We start from the raw sequence: 26050 nt of genomic DNA, 5'->3' as shown, positions 1-26050 counted from the left end.
GAAACAAGACGGACAAAGGGCCCATATCGTACGCTGCGATCGCGTCCCAGGGAGACAAAGGGACGAAAAAAGACGGTGGAGCTGAAAAGCAAGACCACCACTAAAACGGCGACCAAAGAAAAGAAGCCGATGGTCAGGGTCTTCATCCGAGGACCTACGGCCGCCGATGAAGGCACCGCCGGGGAAGAAGTGGCGAAAGCCGTGGGGAGAAAACCATCCGAGATACAGATGACGAAGGTGAACTCGGGCTGGGCTCTCAACCTTCCCAAAACCACAGCCACGGCCAAGAAGCTCGACCAAATCAGGGAGGCCTGCGGAGCGAGAGTGTGCGAACTGGAAAAGAAATGGACACACGCCCGCATTACTAACCTGGCTGACTTCTACGTTCTGAGTGACAACGGCCCCGTAACCCAGAAAAAGGAAGAGTGGTTCGTGGAACAAATCGAGAAGCAGACTGGCGGCCACGTCAAGTCCATAAAATGGCAGCTGGAAACGGAGAAGTTCAAGGACGCCACACTCCGGATCGCTCTCGAGCTTCCAGAGGGTCAACCGCTACCAAAAACGTTGACCTTCGACGGAAGCGCCAACAGTGCCACAGTCAAGAGGTGCCGGACCATGTCCACACCACTATGCCGGCAGTGCTGGAAGGCACACCCCACGGCATCGTGCAAGGGAAAGCCGCGATGCAGGCTATGCGGCTCCACAGAGCACAAGGAGGGGGGCCACAAAGGGGCTCACGCGGAGTGCGTCGTCTGCAAGACACCCGGGCATTCCGCAGGGGAGCCAGTGTGTAAGCGGGGTGGCCCATCGCGCCCCATAACGCATGATCCCACAGAAAAAACCTCACGCGGATCGGAACGCCCGGCACGGAAGAGGAAGAGAATCGCCACGGGAGACCAAGACGCCAGCGACACCGAGAACACCGTAGACCCCCCTCGTAAATGTTAGGGGGTCTAAAAATATGGAGCGTCAACGTGGGAAGAGGAGGGCCCCAACAAGACCAGGCTCTACTGGAAGCTGCGAAGCGGAAAGTAGATGTCGTGTTTGTACAAGAGCCCTGGATCGGACCATGTAAGGACCGAACGAAGGAACACCCTGACTTCACCCGGCACAGCCCGAGAGAAGGATGGGTGAACCGGCCCCGGAGCATCGCCTATGTACGAAGGGATATAGAAGTACTGGAGACACACCAAGCACACCCAGACCTATGCCCAATACGTATCAAGACAACAAAGGGCATACTCCAACTTTTAGGAGTCTACAACGCGCCAGAACAGAGCTTTCGGATTAGTGAAGCACTGCGAGAACTTCGGCTCATTGAGAAGGAACACAACTGGATAGCGCTAGGAGACTTTAACGCCCACCACGGCACTTGGGACGCCAATGAAAAAGAAAACCCGCAAGGGAGAGTATTGGAAAACTGGCTGACCGAAAACAACCTAGTAGTGCTTAACCAGAAGAGTGAACCAACACAGAGAGCTGGAAGAGTGATAGACCTGGTGGTTATGCCGCAGAGGGCAATGGTTGGATTGGAAACGAGTATGGGACTCGTCCCAGGAAGTACAAGTGACCATGAAATCCTGGAAGTGGAGGTGGAGGCAAGGGCAGCACGCAAGAGACCGGAAACAAGATGGAGGTTGAGCAAAATGGATCGAGACCGCTTTGTACTTGCCTGCGAAAGAGAAGCTGTAGAGCTGGACCGAATGTTGGCGGACGAGAGAAAAGGACCAGACGCGACGGAAGAGCTCGCCAGGAAGGTGGTTGCAGCAGTGGAGAGGGCACTGGAAACATCGACACCGAAGACGCCCTCAAATATCAGCCTCAAACCATGGTGGAACGATAAATGCCGACAGCAAAACGCCAAGATGAGAGAAGCTAGAAGCAACCACCGCACGAACATGGACGACATAAGACTGAAAGCAACATATGCGAAAGAACAGAAAGTAATGCGGAAGGTCGTCGTCCAGGCAAAAAGAAGCCTCATGAGCAAGATTGTGGCAGGGTTAACGCAAGCAAGGGACGTCTACCGAGCCATCAAGTGGGCCAATGAGAAGACGGACAGACGAATCCCACTACTACAGAAACCAGACGGAACCAGAACCACGTGCACGGCGGAATCTGTGGCCCTGCTCCTTGAGACGCACACGAAGCCCCACACAGGGGAACAATGGCAGCACCAGGAACCCAACGTGGGGGCCCGGGAATGGCCACCCCTATCCCAGGAAGAAGTCAAGGCGTCCATATGGAGGCCAACGAACACCGCTCCTGGGGCAGATGGTATCTCCAACGAGGTGTGGAAGAGGGCCTGGAAGCCACTGGGCAAAGTTATAACGGGATTATACAACCAGTGCCTAGAAACAGGACACCACCCAGCCTCCTTTAAGAAAGCCAACCTCGTGGTGATCCCAAAGCCAGGTCGCCCAAGACTGGCACCACGCTCGTACCGCCTAATCTCGCTCCTCCCCACGCTGGGGAAGGGCCTGGAAAGATCAATAGCGAGAAGGCTCGCAGAGGAAGCGATTGATAGGGAAATCATCCCTAGAAATTACATCTGTGCGGTGCCGAAAAGGGCGGTAACGGACCTGCTTATTGACCTCCGTGGGAAGATAGAGGAAGCCCAGGAATGGAAGAAGGTAACCTCAATCTTCACGTTCGACATCAAAGGAGCCTTTGACGCGGTAGACCCGGAGAGAATGGAACGCAGGATGGTGGAGTGCCTTTGGCCCACAAAATTGTGCAGATGGGTCAGAAGCTTCATGGAGGGAAGAGAGGCGAGCATCCACGCCGAAGAAACAACTACAACCCTCGTGGGAGGCTCTCTCCCGCAGGGCTCGCCAATCTCCCCAGTGCTATACATGCTCTTCATGGCACCGCTCTACAAACACATCCCCCCGCTACTGGGATATGCAGACGACGGGGCCTTAGTGGTCAGTGGGCGAGACTTCGCAGAAAATAGCAGCTCAATCGAAGTCATCATGAAGGAAGTGGTAGAGTGGACCACGCTCAACGGTCTAGAAATAGACCAGGGAAAGTCAACGCTTCTGCACATCAAGGGCAGAAGGAGGATTGCAGGAAGCCCATCCGTGACCGTGGAAGGCCTAGGCACGTACAAACCGACCCCGGCAAAAGAATCAATGAGATGGCTTGGACTGCACCTGGACTCGAGTCTTCTCTTCAACAAGCACATTGCACAGGTCATTGCGAGTGTCAACCGGTTGGCAAATGGCTTGAGGTATCTAGCCGGCTGCTACAAAGGAGCAGACACAAAGAGCATGCTCACAGCGGTACGAGCCTGCGCCGTGAGCAAAGCGCTCTTTGCAGCGAGCGCCTGGTCTGGGCTAGAGACAACAAAAGAGGCAGCAGAGAAGCTGAACATCTCGCTGAGGAAGTGCCTCCGAGCAGCTCTCCCCATGTACCGTACGACACCAAGGGAATGCTTACACCATGCCGCAGGCATTCCTCCTTTCGAAATCCTCCTGGAGGATGAAAAGAGGAGGGAAGCCATACGGTGGCACACACTAGATGATAGGCACATTCTGAGAGGGCCAAATTACAACCCAGTGGTGGCGAGGCTACGCAAACTCCTCCCAGCGCAAATGGAGAAACACACTAGGTTGAGGCCGCTCTGGGAAGGACCGGACATGTCGCCCCGAACGTGGCTCAGCAAAGAGGAGGAAACGAAGCGACACCAGGCAGAGGTAGAGAATACCCTACCAGGAACGCTCGTCGCGTACTCCGACGGATCGAAAGATGCAAGTGGCAACGCGGGCGCAGGATGGGCTATCATAGAAGACGGAGCTACCCAAGAAGCAAACCATATAGCTCTAGGAAAGTGGATGGAGGTGGCAGATGCGGAGGCAGTTGGCGCTCTCGAGGCAACTAAGCGAGCAACAGCTCGCGAAGGAGCTGGAGAAATCTGGCTGTGTCTAGACAACAGAGGAGTTGTGGACCGACTCCGAAATGCAGCCACCAAAAACAGCACATCACAGGAAGCGGTAGACGAAACCAGACGAATCCTAAAAGCCTGGGCAGACAAGACACCCGGAAGGCTCGCCCGAGTGCTATGGGTCCCAGGACACATGGGCATCAAAGGCAATGAGCTAGCCGATACCCAGGCCAAGTTGGGATGCCAGGGACTGGTAACGGAACACCGCTTCAGCCTTGCAGGAGCACGGAGATGGAGAAGAGACCAGCTACGTCTCGACTACGAAGGGTGGTGGAAAGAACAAAAAGGATACCGTCCGCTTGGAACCGGCGTCCCCACTGAACCACCCTTCCGCAACTCCCGCTACAAAGGGCTGACTCGAATAGAGCTGGGCCATATCCTCGCGGCTAGAACTGGCGATGGAGACTTCGACAGATACCACGAGCGATGGGGACACAACTGCCCACTTGGATGCAGAGCCTGCAACCAAGCCAAGGAACGAGGACACTGGTGGACCTGCAAGGCACTACCCAGACCATGGAGCCAAAGGTTCGCGGACAAGCTCCTTAAAAACACGAAAGCGACAAGTTATGTCGCCAACGTGCTTCGCCGCAACCTGATGCTCCTTAAAGAGAAACAACAACCCGAGCCCGAGCTGAGCTGTCTGGACACCACAGAGGCAGCCCCCCTCAAGAAACGCGTAGAGGCAGGTCACTGCCACCGCAGACTACAGGGGAGCGACCACAACAAGGGCAGCCTAGGATGACACAACCAACTCCACGACAGCAAGGGCAACAACGAAGAAGGGGACGAGGAGGGCGAAGTTGAGGGAGAATGGAAGGGGAAGAGAGAAGAGATAGGACGAGGAAACGTTTGCAGGACAGGAAGGAGATGTCGAGGAGGGCTCCGTGTGAAGGTGTGGAGGGAGCTCTGCTACCAACCACCAGCAGAACGGGAAAAATATTAAAAATGATGCGGCAGCAGCCATGCATACGGAAGGACAAAACCGCTGTACTCTGCCGGGGCCTACCCCCCGTGCTGAAAGCCGGCGGCCTTTTAGACTAGATTACACGCGGTCGTCGCAGACCAAAAATACCTGGAACCCCGCAGGCACGCCCTAGGGCAATGCTGGACAGAGAGCCATCCTGGCCCAAGCGCCGGACCCTAAAAAGTCATAGGAGGCGCTCGAAATCCAAGCAAACCTGCAATTGCTGACCGCCCAGGAGGAGTCACGGGAAGCTGACATCAGCCAACGGCTCCTGTCCGGAATATGCCGTCGTATTACCGCGAAATAATTGGTAGGTAGACGTAAAATAATACAATACAATACAAATACACTTCTTCGCCCGGGACCTTTAACCTCTTGCGGGTAATCTTCTTACTCACTGAATAGGCTAAGTCCAGTGTCCAAAAGTGCATTAGTTGTGCCTGAGCACAGGGCACTGAGCCGAACATCGGGGCAACAACCGGGGCCAGGCCATAGTCCCAGATATTCCTACGCCATGACCGAAAAGAAAAGTGCATGCCCTCGGCCAAACCAACATCCATCATCTCTCGCTGCCGGTTGGTGACGCAGAGTGTATGGAACGACTCGTACAATAACATGTACAACACCACTCCAAAGAAGCCAAATCCGCGGAGAAGGCCTGTGACTTGAAAGATCCAGTCGATGTTGTGTATATCACCACTGTCCTTGGCGATCCAAACATACAACGCCGATGCAATCACCATGATAGTCATATGCAAGGGCAGGAAATGAGCCTCAAACATCCGGTGGACCATGACTAAAATACACCTCCAGTCAACAGGTTTGAGTGTGTCGTGTGTAATGTCGGAAAATATACCACTCTCAACATGGCCCTCTTTTTCTCCTAGTGGAACAAAGCTGTCAGAATCATCTCCTAAAGCCGTGTGAAGCGGCCGGAAGGCTCGAGAAGTATGATTTCGTTCACGCCACAATTCAAAAATTTGACGTAGCGCAAAACCAGAGTCTAGGGATCCCCACATGTGCCGCAAAGCCTGCTTGTACCGTGCTTCAGTATCCCATTTCAAGCCACGAAGACCTTTCCCCTTTCCATTGCCACTGACATTAGTTTGGCTGACAGGACTAAAGATTGTGCGACAGGTCAAGTTGCCATTCAGCGCAAACAAGCATTTTAAATACATGTGAAGGTCCTCACCAATAGCTTCACAGTCACTATCCCAGCCGCCCACACGATCAATGAGTTGAAGCGGAAGAGAATACACTGATGTAGGCGGAGCTACAGTAGAGCCGCAGTACAGGCCAGAAATTCCGCCAGCACACCACAAAATATCAGCAACTCGCACGATGCCTGGAACGCTATCAGCATTTCGATCAAATATGATTGGCGCTGCATAGAGGGTGGTGGCCGCGGTCTCAGGATAGGCAGTATGCATTTCATCTAGGTGGTTGAAATAGTCTGCAGCGATATGAGAGTCGGCTAAATAAAGCGGGTGTAGTTAGCATACTGTCTTTCCTGATATTAATGAGCCATCAAGGCAGCTGTCAAAACAAGCTTTTTGGTGGAGCTGTTTTTGCCCCCCTAGCTTAATTCAGCACCAAAAGTGTACATGTCAGTTGTCTCTGCGGCAAAAAGAACGAGGTGACAAAGTGATAGACACCGCCAGAGAGCTTTAAATTCAGGAATACGACCTATCTTACCATCAATCCCAGTCACAATAACATTCTTCCGAGCTGTTAAAGGATAGTAACTTTGGCTGAGCTCACGTGCAACCCACGCCTCATTACTACCCTTGCCGGCTGACTCGCCAGCGACATCAGTTGGATGCATGGTATATGCCATTCTGCGGAACTTGTGGTAATACTCCTTGACAAGAGCGGTGGCCTTTTGCTCAGCCTCGGCCTCACGCTGCTCCATTCCAAGATAAATCTATACCTACCAGTTAGTCGTAGTTTTGCGCGACGAATATGCACTTCACCTCGCAGGCATAAGCTAGATAGATGATGATAGCTGTGCAAAACCAATCTCAACCACTGGGAAGGCGAATCTAGGATAGCAGCAAGTATGGAACGGAAATCCAGTACCCCATTCTTGCTTTATCGTATGCTCTTCTGCCCTTCAAGATGAAATTTCATAATACTTGCACGTAGACTTACATCATATGAAAAAGATGCTAGGGGATGAGATGCCAGAACATCTAAAGTCTCACGCAGCGTTTCCATTTCCTCCTTATAGTTGGGCACGATAATTGCGTGGATCACATGACTCAGTGCTTCTTCTTCGCAAAGACCCGGCTGAAAATCCCCATCAGTACTTTCACTACTCGATGAAGTGTGTGAAGAATCCGATAGTACTGTAGGGGACACCAAAGTTGAAGAGCCAAAACTGTTGAGAGAAATACAAGAGCCTCGTCGATCGGTTGGGAACTTGGAGGCTGTCGATACCGTATAAGTTCTGGTGCGCTGGCGGATTGCCTTTGTAATGCTCGAAATGGCGTAGCAGGCACGAATAGGAAATGCCGCAACCATGGCGTGCAAAGCAAGGCAGTAGTAAGCCCAAACCACAGTCCAAGCCCCGGCTCCTTTATGAGGCACTTCTACCGCCTTCTCAGGCCTATTCAAGCCTACCGGACTCGAAGAACCCATAGAAGGCGAGTTGACCTTGGACTCTTCAAGTAAGACGTAGGCACTGATAATGATCAGTAGTATCCAGGACAGGCCACCTACGCGACGGGTACACCACTCTAGCACGGCCATGTTAAAAGAGCCCTAATACGGGCAAATCGCAGATGAGATTCAGAGGCGCCCGAAGGTATTATCACTAAAACAAGTCATGTTAGAGCAAATCACAAGGTAAAGCGGGGACGGACGGATAGCATGCTCACAAAGCAGTCGAGCAGAACTAAGCTTGTTAAATGTCTTAGCAGCTACGTAATAGACACTGATCAAAGAAGAGAATATGCGAAACGACGAGTTTATCTTTACACAAGTTTGACAAAAGGCCATCTACAGTTTAAAGAAAAATGTGCATAGAGCTAGCTTATAGAAACGGAAAGAGCAAAAATGCACGCACGGCACCGGTGAAGATATCCCATCGAAGGCCCTAGAATATAGATAAGAAATCAAGTCCGAATATCGTAACTACAGATGAAACCAAGCCCTAACGCAATATGTGAGCGCACAGCAAATGTATTCAGGCGAGAAGGAATATTCCAAGTAAAAGAAGAAAAAGGAAACACCAGGTCAAGTATAAGTACATCATGTATGTAAAACACTTATATAGACTCGGATTTCCATACCTCAGCGTTGCATCTTGATGTATCGGTTCTATTCTGGGGTCGCAATGTGTCGTACTCTTCTGCCTTCATCAAGAACTCAACTTGTCGGTCCCATGCAAAAGCAGCTCTAATGAGCCCCCACTACTCCTAATTGCCGAGAATTCGTAATGGGAGACAATAATCTACATTTCAGCTGCAATCTCTTTAGCTAGAGTCGTCCGCTAATCGATGTATCTCATCAATAATAGTGTCCTTAATCTCTATCTCACTGTCGCGCATGTTGACTACGTTTTAGTTTTCTATGTCGTCTGTGTTAGCTTATTGAGCGCCATGTACCTGAATTGTAGTACGAAAAGCGTATGGGAAATATCGACTTAGTCTCATATTCAGTCATCCCATTGTTGAGATCAAAATAGCACACATAGTTTGTAGAACCTACATTTATAAGGGTTACTATTAACCCTATTCTTATGTTGTTACACAGATTCTGGTACACCTGAATGCAAACGACGCTGCTACACATGAAACTGAGTTATTTTGACTTGAGTCCAGACTCATGTACCATATACAAGAGTATGCTAACATAATACTTCAATTACGGCTGGGAAATTAGGATAGAAGTTCAAGCTCTCAACACGCAATTTGAGCAGGCTCGACTGGTACGAGCTAAGCAAGAAACAAGGGAACACACGCCGCCGCTCTTTACCGCTAGAGGCTATGAATCACTGCATGAAAAATTAAGCGACATTCTCAAAAAGTTTTTGAATAGGTTTCGCAGCCTAAAATAAGAGCGTTTTGTTAGTATCAAACTCCACGTAGCGTAGGTGAGGATACTTACGTCAATGAACTTTTCTAGGTTGGTATCCAAGTTTGCCAAATCGTTTGCGCGCTTTTTATTGTCGGCAATAAGCTTTTGTTTGCGCTTGAGGAGTTCCTGACGCTGTTGTTCTAGGCTTTCTCGCTCGGCGCGCTCATGGTCTATTCGCGCAACCATGAGTGAATCTTCATCGGCATTAGCATGTTCAGGGTACAAAGCTATGAACTCCTCTACAGGCATGAGGGGTAGCTTCTGATATGAGTGACTAGGGAGTGTACCGTGTTAGTTTGAGAAGAAAGGGAGATAGATAGTTTAACTGGTGTTGATGGAGGGAAGCATACTCGTATGAGTTACACGCCTCTATTTCGCCCCGAAGATGTCGCTGCTCATAATAAAGATTCTGCAACTGTAGATATAATCTATCCACTTCTTGACGGGCCTCGGCGGTTTGTGCCTTTGTTTCGCGGGCGGTGATAACGGCAGAGCGGTTCAGGGTTCTTAAGCGCGCAAGCTCGCTATCAAGCTCCTGGTACATGGTTATGAGAGAAGCTTTGTCTTGATCCGAGGGGCCACTGTCGCTGGCAAGAGAGGCTTCTAGCACTTGGGCTAACTGTTGGGCGACATGCTGTGCCTGGGTTGAAATGTCAATGGTACTTGTGAGCCCAGAATCGTTGATGACTTTGACGCCCATGGTTGATGGGATGGGAGATGGCTGGTATCAAATGGGAATTAGATGAACAAAAAGATTTCGCGGGAGTGAAGAGAACTGATACTTTGGCAAGCAAAATAGAAATATCATGAAGCCCAAATGGCAGTATCCATATGATTTAGCCTAGAGAGTACCGATAATCATGTCGTAGTGCGCAAAGTTCAGCCTTGTGTAAAAAAAAGAGAAGCCCACTGTTATGGATACACTTTAGTGTTTTGTGTGAAAATATAGCGTGTTTTCATTTTACACTCATATGAAAACATGGTGAAAAAGGTAGCTTTGAGATTTAAAACATGTTTTTTTTTTTTTGCGACGAACGGATATATCAGCAGACCAGCCTAAAGCAGCGCCCTGATGACTCTAGAGAGACGGTCTCTGTGCACGTAGTTTGGAATGATATGTTTGAGCGGGCTTAAGAAAAACATAGCTTGGGGCCGACAACTAGGGATCACCGTAGACCGGTCTTAAAAGAGAGGCCATCAGGGTGCCCAAAAGCCTTGCCTCCACAGAATCCCAAAGGCTTGGTCAAGGGTTAACTTCACATATTGCTCAGGGTTAGTATAGACGTTTTACGATTGTTATGCAAAGTAGATGCGCATTGTTTACAACTGTACGATCAAAGGCTGGAAAATTAAGCTAAATCAAGTAAGTTGGGGGAAATCGAGGGGTGCATGTATGTTATGTGTAGGGGGTGTTTAGATATTTTGTGCACTAGAGAATAAGACATTATATTAGCAAGTGCGAGTAGCAGCAACACAGCCCGGGGGAAGTGGTGTTACTGATCCGGAAAAAAGAACGGCAAAATACAACACGCAGTTCAAGCAAAGGCTTATTTAGATTTGTATGAGGAAGAGAGTTGTTGAGGAGAGAGACGAGAGACTGCATGGGAAAAGGAAGGAAGGAAGAAAGGAATAAGGAAGGAAGAGGGTCTTTGTTTTTTTAATGTTAATGTTTATTGTTATGGGCCAGGCATGTAGGTGCAGATATAGCGCTCATGCTGCTGGTTGGGGAAGCGAGCCTTGGGTCTTGGGCATTGGATAAAAGACATGTAGGAGAGAAGCAAGAAAGAGCAATGACAAGGGCGTTGAAAGGAACAGGACACACCGTGTCGGCTAGGTGTGGGGGAGGGGGGGGGGACAAGATGGATGGATGCTTGGGCGGTCATGAAGTTGAGAGCCAAGGGTTAAGGATTAAGGTGAAAGCCGGAAGACGGATAGGATAGTAAGCTAGTTTTCAGCCACAACGCAACGTCAGCACTCGCAGTAAGAAAATAAACTGTCACTAAAAGGGCCACCAAGTAAGACAGGAAAAATGAAAAGGGGATAGCAATGAGAGCCTCATGTCAAAAATGTACAAACGGAAGTTTCATGTCCAGCGGTAACACCAGCAGTAACGCATGTTGATATGTTTACCCGCAGCCTGCAGCCCGCAAATGGTAGAGGAAACCAGGCGGAGAGCGATAGAGATTCAAGGGGGGTATCCCCGGCTATTTCCTTCGTCATGGAGACAACTTGATACAAGAAGCCAAGTCGTTTATTGGAGTGTTGTCTTCAGTGTATCTTTCGGGGGAAGAGGCGGTAGAAAACGGAGCCCACAGGGTCAAGAGCCTTGCGCCTATTGGTCTGTTTGGTGATGGGTAGTGGGGGAGGGGGAAGAGGGGCGGGCTGTTTTTCTCTTTCCTTCAGGGCTTGGATTAGGGCTCAACCGCTAAAGAACGAAAATGGGCAAGAAGAAAGGGCAACAACTGTGCAGGGGTAGGAAGGAAGGAAGAAAGAAAGAAAGGAGCAATGGCCAGAATGAGGCAAGCTCCAAGCTTGGCAGAGCAAGCCGGTTTCCAAGTCGAAAAAAAGCTATACAGGCCTAGTGGATGCTACAGGGGAAAGATATTACAGGGCAACTTTGTCGCTATATTTCTAAGTGCATTTGACGGACAAGGCCCCCCTGGAACGCTACGTCTATAGAGGTGGTCAGTTGATTTGGGCTTGTCCCGATACTGATTTGCAGTGGTTGATCACAGCATGAGTTTCATTTTGCACGTATGATTGATCGTCTTTGTGCTATCTATTATCTCCATCTCTATTTCCCCCATCAAACCAATCCTTTTCTTTTCTTGGCTTCCTCTTCTCTTGGCCGGTGCTTTTTTTTTTTTTTACTTTTCGTTTCAATTGTTTTCATGCACATAGCACGTCTTGCTTTGGTCTTTGATCTCGGTTGTTTTCCTTCTTTATTTCTTCTTCAACCACAATAACGAGAGCAAGCCATACCCGGTCTCTTCATCCCTCTTTCCCTCTACGTCTCCCCTTCCTCTCTTTCTTCTCGACTATTATCTTTTTTTTTTCCGGTGTTCTCTTCCAGATTATCACAGGTTCATCACCAATAACCTCTTTTTTCACTCTTTTTTTGCCAGTATAGCTTGGGAGAAACAGAAGTCTTATCCTACACAGCCCTCCTGTCTATCGCACTGGCTTATAGAGGACTGCTCTACTAGAATATAAGCATCGCCAATCACCAGTCATTGGTCATTAAATCTAAGCCAAACCGAGACAAGACAGGAGACTATCGCTGTTGTCCCTTGGAAGATTGACGAGTTACATTATAAAGCCACTGTCCTTATTACTTCCTGCGTCCTCCTTCACTCTTCCACATATGCCAGCCTTAGAGTCCACGTCTGCCACCGCCGTCACCAACATGGAGTTGCCCTCCGATATCATCACCGAAATGTGCCGTGACGACGCCTGCAGTTCCAGCTTACAGCCACCAGACTTTTCTACATCTTCAGCACACCAACGTCGCCGACATTCGCTATTCGTGCAACGGCGGCGTATGTCGCTTATGCGCAATATTATAGACGGCGAGGATAATCTTTTGCTAAAGGTATGGCACAGTACAGCTACTAGCTACTAACTTATCATACAACTACATGTCTAACATCTACTACTCTACTCCGCCTTCTCCAGGTCGATGTCTTCCTCGATGAGCTTGATCGACGTCTACAGTACATTGAAAGCCACTATGTCGAGCCCGATCTCGACGAAAGCATCTCCATCGCTCTCGACACCCTCAAGACCGTCCGTAACCGCTGTGCCGCTGCTTCGGAGGAGATGATTGGCGCTGGTCGCAGAAGATTGCAAGTCATGGTTGACACTATCGAGGCAGGGTGCCACGAGGCTATGTCTGCAGCGGAATCTCTGAATGAAAAGGCCAAGGTCGCCATTGAGCTCCTAGACGAAATGCTCAACGACTTTGAGAACCGGGCGCATAAAATGCGGGAGCAGGGCCTTGCTTCTGCTGCCGGCCAGCTGATGGATGAATCCTTGCGTATTATGGATGAGGGCCTGCAGAGTGCAATTCATGCTGCAGAGTCTCTAGAGGACGCCATCCAGCGCGCTGTCACCCGCGCACGAGAACAAGGCTTGATTTTGTACGAGGACTTGCCAATTCCATGGCGTATCAACCCCCACATCCAGTCTGGCTACCGCTTCACTGAAAGCAAAGTCGACTGTGTGCGTAGCATGTTTGGCCTATCAAATGAGACCATAAATATCTGGTCCCATGCTGTCGGATTCGTTGTTGTGCTCGCAATCGCCTTTTATTTTTACCCCATGAGCCACAACTTTCAGAACAGTAGCACTACTGATGTGATTATTGCTGCCTCTTTCTTTTTCACTGCCGGCCTGACGCTCGCTTGCTCAACCATCTGGCATACCATGAATGCAGTTGCCGACGTCAACGCCATTTCCATCTTTGCTTGCATCGACTACACTGGCATCAGCGTCCTTATTGCAGCCTCTATCGCCACCACCGAATGGACCGTCTTTTACTGTGACCCTACCAGCCGCTGGACCTATATGACCACAACAGGTCTTCTAGGTCTCGGGGGTGTCATCATGCCGTGGCACCCATATTTTAATAAACAGGACATGGCCTGGCTGCGCGTGGCATTTTTTGCTGGTCTAGCCCTCACTGGCTTCTTACCCGTACTGCAGCTGAACTACACGCACGGCGCAGACTTTGTCTATGAGTTCTACAAGCCTATCTTCTCGTCACTTATGGTTTACTTTTTTGGTGCATTGGTGTACGCGAGCAAAATCCCTGAGTGCTGGTACCCGGGCATGTTCGACTATGTTGGTGGCAGTCACAACCTGTGGCACTTTGCCGTGCTGGGCGGCATCCTGTTCCACTATGTGGCTATGCAGGAGTTCTTCTCCAATGCCTTTGCGCGAGCCGAGGGCGGATGTCCCGTGCCTGTGTACTAGCTAGCCACCTCCTCAAACTGAACATACAAGAAAAGAAGAGGAAGAAAAGGGAGGAAGAAGAAAAATCTTGAGCTACGTGGAACGAACAGAACAAAAGTGGTGGTCTTTCTTTTTTTTGTTGCCTTTTTTTTTTCTTTTCTTTTTTTTTTTTTTCGTGTCATATACATTCATTCACTGGATCATATCTTCCCAAACCTATCCTTTACGTATCAATCATAACCTTTTACGTCATAAAAGAATGTAGCATTTTTATCACAAAATTTTCTTTTTCTCCTTTTTAGTTTCCAGCTTTTTGTTGTTCATGTGACGTCATTAAGGGCATTGAGCCTACATAAAAGGGGGGGGGGGATTTGGATAAACATAAAATAAGCCCATGTGGCACAGTCATAGGCACAGAAATAGCAAAGAGGAAACAAGAAACAAGAAACAAGCTAAATGAACGCAGATTTGTAGATTTACGAATGCCAAGTTGGGTGGAAGAAGTGTGCTTTAGGAGAAAAGAAAAGGCGAGGCAAGTATTAACCGCAGGAATTAACGCGCGTGGTCTACGATCTCGGCGTACATGTCTCGCGGGATCCTCTGCACAAAGGAGATCGTAAGCTTTTTGATCTGCTCAGCTTGCAAGGCAGGGAAGGAGCGAAGAAGATTACTTGGCCTGGTTAGACATTGATTAGAAATGTTAGCAACCAACTGAATGGAAATTTGAAGTAGAGCCACATCCAGACAAATTTCACTTACGTAGGGGACGCTAGGATCTGGTCGCGCATGATATACAGCTGCGCCACGATACAGAGAATATTCAGGTGAGGGCCATAAGCAAACAAGAAGTCCCAGAGCTTGAGAACTTCTGGCAAGGGCGGTGTGCAAGCACTGAGTGTTAATACTGATGGGAAGGCGTAGATTTCGGCACGCAGACTACGACTGAGCAGATAGCTGCTGAGTTGCTTGTCTACAATGGCTAATACCTTGTCAACTAATGCCAACCCACGATGCACACCCTCCATAGCACCGCGGATATACCCAGGGCACTCGCGTGTAAGCAGCGCGTAAAAGGCAGTGAATGCCTCGGCCTCACTACGCGCCGCATACAAGAATGGAGCAGCGAGCACGTTCATACCCTGCACATACGTTCCGGGCTCAGGCATGACGTTTTGCTCCGAACCTTCGGTAGTAAGTGTAAGAGCACGTGCTCGGTTCTTAGCTGCTGGAGATGAATGTACGGACGAGTCGGTGCCAGGGCTGGACTCGGCGATATCTCCGGTCCCAATAAAATTTCCAATGGTACTGCCACCAGCAAGCGAGGAACGCTCGCGGCGAGTTTTCTCGCGGCCATCATGCAGCCGCCAGGCAATTGCATTGAGAAGCCGAATCAGGCTGGCCTCACTGACACGGCGGCGGAAGAGCGGGTCGGTAGTGAGGGTGCGAAAAGTGTCGTTGCGGATTTTTGCGTACGCTGGAGAAGCTCCACGGTGTATTAATGCGAGGTAATCGTCGGTTGCCATAATCGGGGTATTAAGGAGAATGAGCCACGCATAGATGCGGACCGAGGACTGTTGCGTAGGTTAGCGGGCTAGCTTTGCGCCAAAAATGGACCAGTCAGACTTACCATGCCGTCACTGTCACTCTTAATCCCCTCCTCCAGTATCTTGTATCGAGCCGTCTCCAGTGTGCCAAGATAGTCGCCATCAGGCGGTCCATCCCGTACAATAGCCTGTATGGACATGCCAAGATTTGCGTACTGCGGTCGCTTAGGTTTTCTAGTGAGCGGACTCGAGTCGAGTGGATGCACAGTGCCATTCGCATCGCTATTTGCACGTGTACGTCTGCTCAATGGGGACATGCCTGATAGAGAGGCTGCATCTTTCTTCTGTGGTGAGCCATTACGAGCCAGTGGCGAGGACTGTAGCTGCGGCAATTGCTTTTGTTTCTGTGGTTGGGTGTTGGCGGGTACTTGGGAAGTGGTGCGTGAAGAGTGTAAATTTTGCGAGGCCTGATGGTGCAGCTGGTGGCGCGGAGGCGTGGCCGTTTGATGGTGGAAGCTTGAGGAGAAGGCAGAGGGTGAGGGCTGGGGCAGTTGCGAGCTTCGTTGCTTGAGCGATGGCTGACTGACTTGGTGATGGATGTGTAGACCTTCAACAGGCGTTGCGGGGTATATCTGAGTGGAAGCTTTGGCACCCAGGCTGTGAGCTGACTGGAGCTTTCGCAGGGTTCTCTGGGTGCGGGGCGGTGCCGGAGCAGTAATATCGGCAACTAGGGGACCGGACGGCGCAAATGGGGAATGAGTGTTGCGTGTTGGACTAGGCATGGCGGCAGATATAGAGGGGACGTAGAGGGGTTCCTGGAGCCGGGGCAGAAAAGAGTATCCAGGATTTTTGAAGAGACAACCAGAATGGTCTTTGAGGATATGGGCTCAGAGCCGCTAGGTGGGGCCGTCCTTAGGCCGGTAGTATGAAGCCAGGCGTGGTTGCTCTCTACGCGATTGAGATGTATGTATCTGGCAGACGAAGCTTTGATTCAACACAAGCAAGGACGGCGGGCGGACGTCCAGCGCTTGTTCCCTGCAGCAGTGAGGCGATAGTAAGAGATTTGGCGGGGTTAAACGGGGATACGTCTTGACGTGGTATTCGCTTTATCTTGGTGCTTATGCTAGGCTTTATGTGTTTGTGTATGTTGTTTTGATTTATGTGCTTCCCTCTGTGTCTATCTTTGTGTATGCAATGCAAAACGTCAGTCGATCAATATAAACAAAGTTGTTTGCAAGGATCTGGACAAGGCTCAAGGGAGCAGCGCGTCTTTCACCATGCGAGAACGCGTTTTCTATTTTCATGGGTGATACAAGGGTCTGTAGACCCTAGTGGTGGCAAGAAAGGGTACCCTACGTGAATATCCACCATTAGGGTTGTGCCTCCCGACGAGGCTTTTACCCACAACAAATATGCCAATGACTTAAGACAAGACGATGGAACAACCGGCGGTGGCCGGTAGCACTCTTTCTTACTGTATTTGAAAGGCTAAAAGTGGACATGATCCACAATAGTGCAATGGCGCAATGGGACGGACTACTGATGCCACTCTTCATCATTGACAGGCTCTGGTTGGGTCTAGCCGAGCTGAGAGGAGGCTGAGGTGATGGGCCCGATCAACTTCGACTGGCTGTAATCAGACAGACAAACCCCGGCTTGGATTGCGAGAACAACGAAACGGCGCTGCAGGGAGGGCAGTGAAAGGTTAGCGCGAAGCATGAGCCACGGGTAAGGGAGAAGATGAAGAATTAGCCCGACAACGAAGGGCATGTCCGGAATACTACGACGCTGACGCAGATAACCCACATATGCCTCCAAAGAACATGGAGAGGAACACTAGATTGCAATGGTGACATATATGGGTGAGATGTCGAGAGAAGAGCAACCAGTCGGTCTAGAATGTGGTAGTATTCATGTCCCTTTGCGATAGCGTTGTCTCTTGTCGCTTTCTTGTCTCTGCGTGTCGAGCCGTGTACGACATGCTAAGCTTCCGCCAAGTCTTTGACGAGCAAAGCCAAGATTCTAGAAGAAGCAGACGACAAAGCTTTGCAGCTATCATGGATTGCATACAAGCTGTGGATGGGGCTAAAGAGAAGGAGGAGAGCATGGAGAGCGCGCGCACGTCTGACAAAGCCGCTTTTCCGTTGACTGGCGTTTGGCAGAAAGCTTGGCTTGTGGTGCCTGGTGGTTTTCTCATCCTGCTGCTCAATGCTCTCCCCAAGTTGCTCCTGTGCTCTCTCCCTGTCTCCCTGTGTCTTCATCTCCAACTCCACCACTACCACTACCACCACCACGACTATGACATAACCGGCACAAACTTAGTACACAAAGGCCTTTGATTAGCAATACACAGCCGGTTGTCCCTGTCCCTTCTGATGTTGCCAAGCTAAGCAGGATCGATGGCGACATCGCCGCTCGACTCCTCCACCGCCGAGAAGAAAAAGAAATACAAGGCTTAAATGCCCCTATTTTATCTCCAGTCTACTGGCCGCCGCTTTGGGACCAAGGGCGAGGAGAAAAAGCTAGACTCTCTCTTGGAATTTTTATTAATTCTAATTTGCAAGCAGCTTGACGCTGGAAAACCCTGCTTAGCTTTGTTAGTGCCTGGTTTGTTTGCTAAAGGCTAAACCTTGCGTGGGCTTTGGCTGGGACGCTGCATCACGTCTTCTGGTCCTTGGGGTGTATATAACATGATTATCGGCCCTCCGCCTGCAGCGGCTTGCAAATTTCCCGCTCCCTCTTTGTTTTCTCTTTTGTCCTCATTGTCTATCCTGTAGCTTGGAGATTTGGGGGTTTGTTCTTGCTCTAGGCTCAAGTCCCAAGTCACTCACTCATCCAGCCCAGTTCCCCCTCTCCAGACCCCAAGGTGGCACTTGATTTGCCCACCACCGGTCACGAGCTCCTTTTTCTTCTACATCCCCTTCTCTCCTCCTTTCTTTGCTCATACTCACTCTTTCTCCCCGCACCGTATCTCTTCTTCTGTCTATCCTCTCCCCCGTTAGCCATGGCCTCAAAATCTGCCAAAGCTGGCCAGATGCTGGCCAAAGTTCTCGGTATAAAACTCGATGACTACAGCAACGACAGCGTGACGCGCGGCGAAAGCGTCTTCTCTATTGCCACGACCGATACTGATACGTTTGTCGAGGAGGAACCGACCACCGTCGAATGGCTACGTGAACAGGTACCCTCGGGCCGCAACATCTCGGCCTATGTCATCAGCCTATTTCCGTTCCTGAACTGGGCCCCTTTCTATAACCTGAGCTGGCTGACCGGTGATCTTGTGGCCGGTAAGTCTTGGCGAGAAACGGACGGACCTCCGATGGGCTCTTGACTTTGGTTTTCTCTTTTTCCCTGTTTTAGGCGCCCTTTCCCATCCCCTGCCCTGTATTCCTTGTGCTACCGCTGCTGTAGCCCGCTGTAATCCGTTGTAGTCCACTAACACTGCACTGTAACAGGCTGCACTATAGGTGCTGTGGTCGTGCCCCAGGGCATGGCCTACGCTTTACTCGCTAATCTTCCGCCTGAGTATGGCCTGTACTCGTCGTTTATGGGCGTTGCATTATACTGGATCTTTGCTACGTCAAAAGACATCACCATCGGTGTAAGTCGCCCCGACCAGCAACCTGGCACAGGGGTGCCATTTGCATAAGAGAGAAAAATATGGCTAATCTTACTCTAGCCTGTCGCCGTCATGTCTACGCTTGTCGGCAATGCCATTGTCGACATCCGGGATAACCACCCTGATATCTCCGCTACTGATGTTGCTGGGACTCTAGCTATCCTCGCTGGCGGGATCATCTGCTTCATTGGCCTGATTCGCTGTGGCTGGATCGTCGATTTGATCTCCTTGACCTCCCTTTCTGCGTTTATGACGGGCTCGGCTCTGTCCATTGCTAGTGGGCAGCTCTCGTCGTTGATGGGTCTCACCGGCATTGATACACGCGATGCAGCCTATCTTGTCTTCATTAACTCTCTCAAGCACTTGGACACTGCAAAACTGGATGCTGCTATTGGTATCACGGCCTTGGTCTTGCTGTACCTCATCCGGTCCAGCATCAACCTCGCGGCCAAGCGGTGGCCACAGCACAAGCGCTCGCTCTTCTTCACTAATACTCTCCGCACTGTGTTTGTTATCCTTCTGTACACTCTAATCAGCTGGCTCGTCAACCACAACCGGCGAAGTAGTCCGGCCTTCAAGCTGATTGGCCATGTGCCCCGCGGTTTCAAGCATGCCGGTGTGCCCAACATCAATAGCCATACCTGCAGTGTAGTTGGTTCGTACCTGCCGGCCACTGTAATTGTTCTCGTGGTTGAGCACATTGCCATTTCCAAGTCGTTTGGTCGCATCAATGACTACACTATAAATCCGTCGCAGGAGATGGTTGCCATTGGCGTGACTAATCTGCTGGGCCCTTTCCTGGGTGCGTACCCGGCTACCGGCTCGTTCTCAAGAACTGCCATCAAATCCAAGGCTGGCGTCCGGACGCCCTTTGCTAGCGTCATTACGGCTGTTGTTGTTGTTCTAGCTGTGTATGCCCTCCCCGCGGTCTTCTTCTACATTCCCAAGGCAGCCCTGGCAGCCGTCATTATCCACGCCGTCATGGACCTAATCACTCCCCCCAACACTGTGTACCAGTTCTGGCGCGTGTCACCTATCGAGGTACTCATTTTCTTTGTTGGTGTATTTGTGAGCATTTTCTCATCCATCGAGAACGGCATCTACTCGACTGTCTGTATCTCCATGGCTGTCATGCTCTTCCGCATTCTCAAGGCCCGTGGCGACTTTCTTGGCCGTGTGCGTATCCAGTCCGTGCTCAACGACCGGGTCATTGGGGAGCACCACACGGACGATGTCGGTGCCTATGGAACCTTCAAGTCATCGCCTGCTAACGCTGGTGTGCGCAACGTCTTTCTGCCGATTAACCATGGCGATGGCTCTAATCCTGTCGTTGCCGTGGAGAGCCCGTACCCCGGTATTTTCATATACCGTCTGTCCGAGGGCTTCAACTACCCTAATGCTAGCCACACGCTATCGTACTTTACCCGCACCATCTTCAAGCAAACACGCCGCACTTCTCCACAAACATATGCCAACCCGGGCGACCGGCCGTGGAACGACCCGGGCCCGAAAAAAGCCAAGAACGTCGCTCGTAATGAAGATCTCCCTGCCGACGATGACGACGAAGCCAGCAAGCCCACGCTCAAAGCTATCATTCTAGACTTCTCGTCAGTCAACAACGTCGACATCACTTCGGTGCAGCAGCTTATTGATGTACGTAACCAGCTGGACCGCTATGCAGCGCCTGAGCCTGTTGACTGGCATATTGCTTGCATCAATAACCGCTGGACTAAACGTGCCCTGGCATCTGCGGGCTTTGGCTACCCACTCGAGCAGAACCTTGAAACACCCGGCCTGCAGTCACGGTGGAAGTCTATTTTCAGCGTAGCTGAGTTGGGCGGCGACGACTCTGCCGCTTCGGTGGCTGAAAAGGAGGCCAATAATCATGTTACGGCCGTGCGCGTGCCCGATGAGGAGACAATCTCGCCAGCCAAGCTTCCAGAAGCCAACCAGACTCACTTGCGCCGTAGACGGCGTGGCGTAGTCGTCCACGGCTTGAATCGGCCGTTATTCCACATTGACCTAACGAATGCTTTGCAGAGTGCGATCGCCAATGTCGAGGCTCGGACTGAAGTGTATGAAGGTGTGGCCCATTCCGAGGAGAACGGCGGAGTAGCCAAGCCCTTATGATCAAGCCAGTGAGGGATCGCGCTAACATGATCGATCCGCTATGGTTTGACTTCTATTCTGTTTGTTATTTGCATTGTCCCGAGTTTCTTTAGTTTTCATGTTGCATTTCTTTTGTTTGCGCTAGTGAAGGGGGAAAAAAAAGTGATCATCTATCTTGTTCTACACCAAAAGTCCGATCTACCTCATCAATACCAGAAATTACCAATCTCACATACAACAAGTGTCACATAGAAAACAGACTTGCACCTTGTAGTACACCATGCCAAATGTGAAGAGAAATAAACAAGATTTGCTTTTCCATCCAACAAGAAAGAAAATAGATGCTGTCTTCTTAACAAGAAAAAACCCGGGAACATTCTAGCTTCCCGCATTCGTACTCTAGGTTCGTTAGAGTTCCCCAAATTTTTGTGAAAACTCTGACAACTCATGAAAAAAAGGCCATATTACCGCATAATCAGAAAACAAGAAAGCAACCCAACGCAAAGGATAAAGAAACCAATAACAAACCAGCAGGAGAAAACGAAAAACAACAGCGGTGGCCAAGAGAGAAAGGCATATAGAATGGCAGGCGGGGCATCCCAAAGATGTGCCTCAGCAGCAACTAGCAAGCACATGCATAGGTATCTGGCCGGCCTTACTGTGGCTGCCTCCTAAGTTGCACATCTAGTCATTTTCTTTGCCTTCACTCTGTCCACTACTGCTCCTCGCCCTCCTCGGCAATATCGTCCTGCTCCTCCTCGTCATCCTCCTCAAAAGTGCCCGCGGGGACCTCGTACAGGCGCAGCACAGGCTTGTTAGGGTCCTTGGCTAGAACAAACTTGCCTTCCTCGCGCTCGAGGCACATGTCAGCAATAGTGCGGACAATACCCCAACCATTAGACAGCGACAGGTTCATTTGGCGGGCAAAGTCGCGCGGCTTCCAGCCGACAACGCCCAGGATGACGTGTTTGTCATTGATGCGAGGGTTGGCACGAGACACAAAACTAGAGAACAGGGGAAAAGAAAAGGTTAGTATAGGCCTCGGTATGCGCGAAATTTACACAAGGTACGGAATCTTGCAGTCAACATTATAGTCAGGGGAGGGGGCTGCAGTGTAGAAACTTACCCAAGCTTCATCTGGTCGGCGTTGGCCAGAATACTCTGTACCGTCCAGCGGGCCAGTTTGCAGGAGTTGTTCTTCATCTCAGTGGCGACAACAGCACCACGTTGCGAAGCTAACTTCGCCCGCCAGTCCAGGGCACCACCGCTGCCGGCGGCCTTGCTGTCGAATTCATTCAACGCTTTAACTGTCAGCAGCTGTTCATCGCCGGTAGTCGGGCTCTTGATGACAGCGTCCAGCTCGGTTCTGACAACTAGGTGCACAGGCTCCTCCTCAGAAGTCGACAGATCAAAACGGCGGTACTTGTAGGCCTTGCTGGCCGGAGGCTCGGTCTCCTCAGAGGGGTTGTAGAAGGGGTTGCTGCTCTCCATCGACACCTTGTTAGAGTCCTTCTCAATAACAACCTGGTTGACAAAGTTGTGGTTGATATAGGTGGCCTCATCGGCTAGGGCACTGGGCTGGTTGATGGCATCCTTGTTGCCATCATTGGCATCTAGGGGACTGTCGACAGCGTTCTCGTTGACCGTGACCATATCAAGGGCAGCATTCTCACGCTTGTCGAAGAAGATCTTCTTGCCTTGTCTAACAATGACGATATCCCAGGGGTAAACTGAGCGGGGAGCACACATGAGCATAGACAAGATGCTGTCAGTGGCAAAGATGGTAGCTTCGTCGTTGTCGGCAAGCTTCTGAATAATGGGGTCGGAGGTGGTGGTGACGTTATATGTAGCGCGGTCAAGCGGCTGCAGCTTCTTCTCGGAGCCCTTGGCGGGAGGTTTGTCGAATGAACGGTCGTAGTGGTAGAGGAACCCGCAGTTCTCCAGATCCTCGCCATCTTCAGTATCTAGGTTCAGTTTGCCCAGACGGTTGAAGTCAATCTCCTCCAGCAATTGCCACTCGGGCTTGACAGTGATGCTGGCATCACGGTTGCGGGCAGGGCGGTCGTAATCCTTCCAGCCAAAGCGGCGGGCACCACCACGGGCACTGCTGCCACCACGGCCACCGCGATCGTAGCCATAACCACCGGACGCTCCGCCACGAGAGGTGCGGGATAGTTGCTGACGGCCAGGTCGGGCCTCGACACGGTTGAGGCGGGAGGAACCACGGCCACCGCCACGGGTGAAAACAGCGCCACGGCCGAACTTGGACTTGGTAGAATCGCGGACATTGCTGACGACAGAGAAGGTCGACTCGTCTTCGGTTGCGGGGACGTTGAAGCTGAGGGCATGGTTGGCACCGTACACCTGCTGATCTATGACACAGCAAGATTGGTAGTTAGTATAAAATCACCACCGCTAAGCAAGAAAAAAATAAAAGGCGGGCAAAGGGGCCAGGGCGGGATGAAGGGAAAAAAAAAAGGAGGCCTGGGTAGCCCTAGCTGGCCAAGATATGGCAGCATCTAAAGGCAGCATACCTCTAAAATTGCGGTTGAACTGCTTGCCACGACCGTCACGATCCTTTCCATCGCTTGTCCAATCAGCCATACGGCCAAGCTTGTCACCTTTGGAGAAGGGCGCATAGGGAACACCGTTTAGGGTGGTGCCGGTGGTAACAGCCTGACCCCATCCGTCATTGGCGGGGCACAGTTCGGCGAGCTTGAGATAATCCATGATGGCGGCGGGGTGGGGGACGGATTATGATGATGGTATAAAGGCAAAGAGAAACAAAAGATGAAGGGGGAAAGGGAGTGATAGAAAAGAGCCCTAGAAGTTTCCTCTATAATCTAGTGACGTCGCAGAAAAAGAGGGGGCCGTAATGCTTCAACGAGGATCGCGTACTCAAAGGGCCGGTCAAGGACTGCAAATGCAAGGCAGGGCCTAAGATAGTGGGATGATTGAATTTTTTCCCGAATCATAAAAATGTGGATGGGCGAGGGGCGAAATTGTGGAGTCGAGCCACTTGCGCCACCCGTTTGTGATGTGTGGCACTAATGCACCATAGCTTAGCTGTCTTATCTTCTTATCTACAGCCTAGGGTTATTAAGCTTGAGGTTAGTGAAGACAAGTTTTGCATGGGTAGTCAAACTTGGAGAGAAAAGAAAAACAGTTATTGGGTTAATTGCGTTGATATAAACAAAAAGAAAGACAAGCCTATTCGAGAAACACCCCCCCCTAGTTTGGCAGATCGCCATTTGCACGTAAATAAAAACAAACTAGCCACGTTCATATCCCATATCGGCGTCTAGGCAGTGGCTCGGGCCATTTGAGGCCGAGCTAGGATGTTTTCCAAGGCGTCGCGAACCTCGAAATCTTCGACAACGGCACCAAAGCTGTAGATAAACTAGTTAGAATGGACTTGTCCGTACCCAAATAGCGAAGAAAGAAATTGCAAATACGTACCCAAAGCAATGAACCTTGTCGCCGAGATCAGCCGCAAGCTGGACAAGGTCCTCCCGGGTTAGCTGACCAAAGCGCTCGTCGCAAGTGATAAGACTCCAGGCTTGAACGGGAGTGATTTCTCCATCCAGATCAAACTGGGAGGATAGCGCAAGGAGTCTGGCTAAACCACTCTGGGAAGAGTCCCAAGTCATCTGATTCATCTGGCCCTCAGCATCGGAGCGTGGCTGAGGGTTAGGAACATATTTCGAGCTCCACGGGGTTCCCTCTGGCATTTTAGAGTAAGGATAGGGCGGGCATGACAACATTAGACCGTGGCCACAAGGCATAGGCTCTGGAGATTCGGCAGTACGCTCCAAGAGGAAAGGCAAGTGCCCCATGCAAGGTCGCTCAAGACTAGACGGAGAAGAAGAAAAGAGCAGAAAGTTAGCTTACCACATCCATCATGTTCTTGAGCTTTTGTGACCAGGAAAGGAACACAAAGGCACCGGATCCCATGTACGAGTCTAGGGGAGAGGGGTAAAAGCGGCCGGCTACGTGATCTGAAGTGATGCAGAAGGGTAGAGTGATGGTGATTGTGAACAAATGGATGCTAAAGACGAAAATAATAAAGGTGGCGGAATACATGAGGCAACAGTAAAAGTGTACAAGAAGATGTTGTGAAATCCAGAGAACAGGTTTGCAGGAAGTGAAAGAGGAAGTCCACACACGTAAGAAGGAAACCCGGGAAGCATTTCAGTATGAAAATGCTTCGATAATTACATCGATCATTGAGTCAAGTGAAGATGGATCTCGGATTATCCAGCTAGTGAGTGGTGTTCGATCATTGAGGGGGCGGGGAGAGGTAGGCGCGAGCCCGGTCTTGGTTGTCGTACGTTAGAACGAATTCGATTCCAGCCTGCTCTTGTTCCAGCATGGGTCTTGGAATAGAAGGGGCGCCAGGGATTCCACCTGGGTAGGAGGTTACGTCTTGCTGACTAGGAGAGACTATGGGGGTCTGTCCCGTAGGGGTGAAGGTCTGCATGTTGGTTTGGTCGGAGATGTTTCTGGCATCAGCCATCATCATTGAATCGACGTGTGCGAGGGAATTAGCGACCTGGGGAGGGAGAGGAATGCCGCTGTCGGCTAACACATTTCGAAGCATTTTGTTGACGTTCATTATAAGCTCCTTTTCCTTGCTATTCTCGAGAAGCGTGGCACGAAGTTTGTGAACCTCATCTTCGAGGTTGCGAATGTACTGCTCCTTGCGTTCGCGGTGGGTTCTAATGGAAATAGTGAGCAACTTTGGCCTGGGCTAATGTAGAAGATCGCAGTGCAAAGACGGAAAAGTGTAGATACCTCTGTGCTTGGCGATTTAGCTGCTGGCGGCGAGTCAT

General features: G+C 50.6%; 6 protein-coding genes across 6 annotated transcripts; 2 read left to right on the top strand and 4 right to left on the bottom strand.

Annotated features, from left to right (window-relative positions):
- Positions 1 to 5042: 5042 nt before the first annotated feature.
- Positions 5043 to 9693, bottom strand: HOO65_030345 (sphingomyelinase family; the record flags this gene model as incomplete). Its single annotated transcript, XM_071001770.1, has 9 exons — positions 5043 to 5089; positions 5308 to 6387; positions 6609 to 6837; positions 7065 to 7596; positions 7635 to 7651; positions 7981 to 8010; positions 8207 to 8326; positions 9024 to 9267; positions 9344 to 9693. The coding sequence occupies 9 exons, from the start codon at positions 9691 to 9693 to the stop codon at positions 5043 to 5045; spliced, it is 2649 nt and encodes an 882-aa protein (XP_070860024.1).
- A 2706-nt stretch (positions 9694 to 12399) lies between these two features.
- HOO65_030344 (hemolysin-III family protein) lies at positions 12400 to 13967 on the top strand (the record flags this gene model as incomplete). The annotated part of the gene is made up of 2 exons (XM_071002136.1): positions 12400 to 12585; positions 12669 to 13967. 2 exons carry the CDS (start codon positions 12400 to 12402, stop codon positions 13965 to 13967), a joined length of 1485 nt encoding a protein of 494 aa, XP_070860023.1.
- Positions 13968 to 14498: 531 nt separating this feature from the next.
- HOO65_030343 (uncharacterized protein) lies at positions 14499 to 16272 on the bottom strand (the record flags this gene model as incomplete). Its single annotated transcript, XM_071002080.1, has 3 exons — positions 14499 to 14622; positions 14706 to 15517; positions 15574 to 16272. 3 exons carry the CDS (start codon positions 16270 to 16272, stop codon positions 14499 to 14501), a joined length of 1635 nt encoding a protein of 544 aa, XP_070860022.1.
- Positions 16273 to 18494: 2222 nt separating this feature from the next.
- On the top strand, positions 18495 to 21239 carry HOO65_030342 (sulfate permease; the record flags this gene model as incomplete). The annotated part of the gene is made up of 3 exons (XM_071001881.1): positions 18495 to 18777; positions 18946 to 19091; positions 19170 to 21239. The coding sequence occupies 3 exons, from the start codon at positions 18495 to 18497 to the stop codon at positions 21237 to 21239; spliced, it is 2499 nt and encodes an 832-aa protein (XP_070860021.1).
- Positions 21240 to 21933: 694 nt separating this feature from the next.
- HOO65_030341 (Eukaryotic translation initiation factor 3 subunit D) lies at positions 21934 to 23948 on the bottom strand (the record flags this gene model as incomplete). The annotated part of the gene is made up of 3 exons (XM_071002011.1): positions 21934 to 22222; positions 22345 to 23590; positions 23753 to 23948. 3 exons carry the CDS (start codon positions 23946 to 23948, stop codon positions 21934 to 21936), a joined length of 1731 nt encoding a protein of 576 aa, XP_070860020.1.
- Positions 23949 to 24519: 571 nt separating this feature from the next.
- On the bottom strand, positions 24520 to 26050 carry HOO65_030340 (AP-1-like transcription factor; the record flags this gene model as incomplete). Its single annotated transcript, XM_071002153.1, has 5 exons — positions 24520 to 24607; positions 24678 to 25027; positions 25110 to 25266; positions 25550 to 25963; positions 26013 to 26050. 5 exons carry the CDS (start codon positions 26048 to 26050, stop codon positions 24520 to 24522), a joined length of 1047 nt encoding a protein of 348 aa, XP_070860019.1.

This window comes from Ceratocystis lukuohia (assembly GCF_044167205.1).
Source record: "Ceratocystis lukuohia strain C4212 chromosome Unknown Supercontig3_pilon, whole genome shotgun sequence".
NCBI classification, from domain to species: domain Eukaryota; kingdom Fungi; phylum Ascomycota; class Sordariomycetes; order Microascales; family Ceratocystidaceae; genus Ceratocystis; species Ceratocystis lukuohia.
Note: the sequence above shows the minus strand (reverse complement) of the source record. Positions and strands in the feature narration are given on the sequence as shown.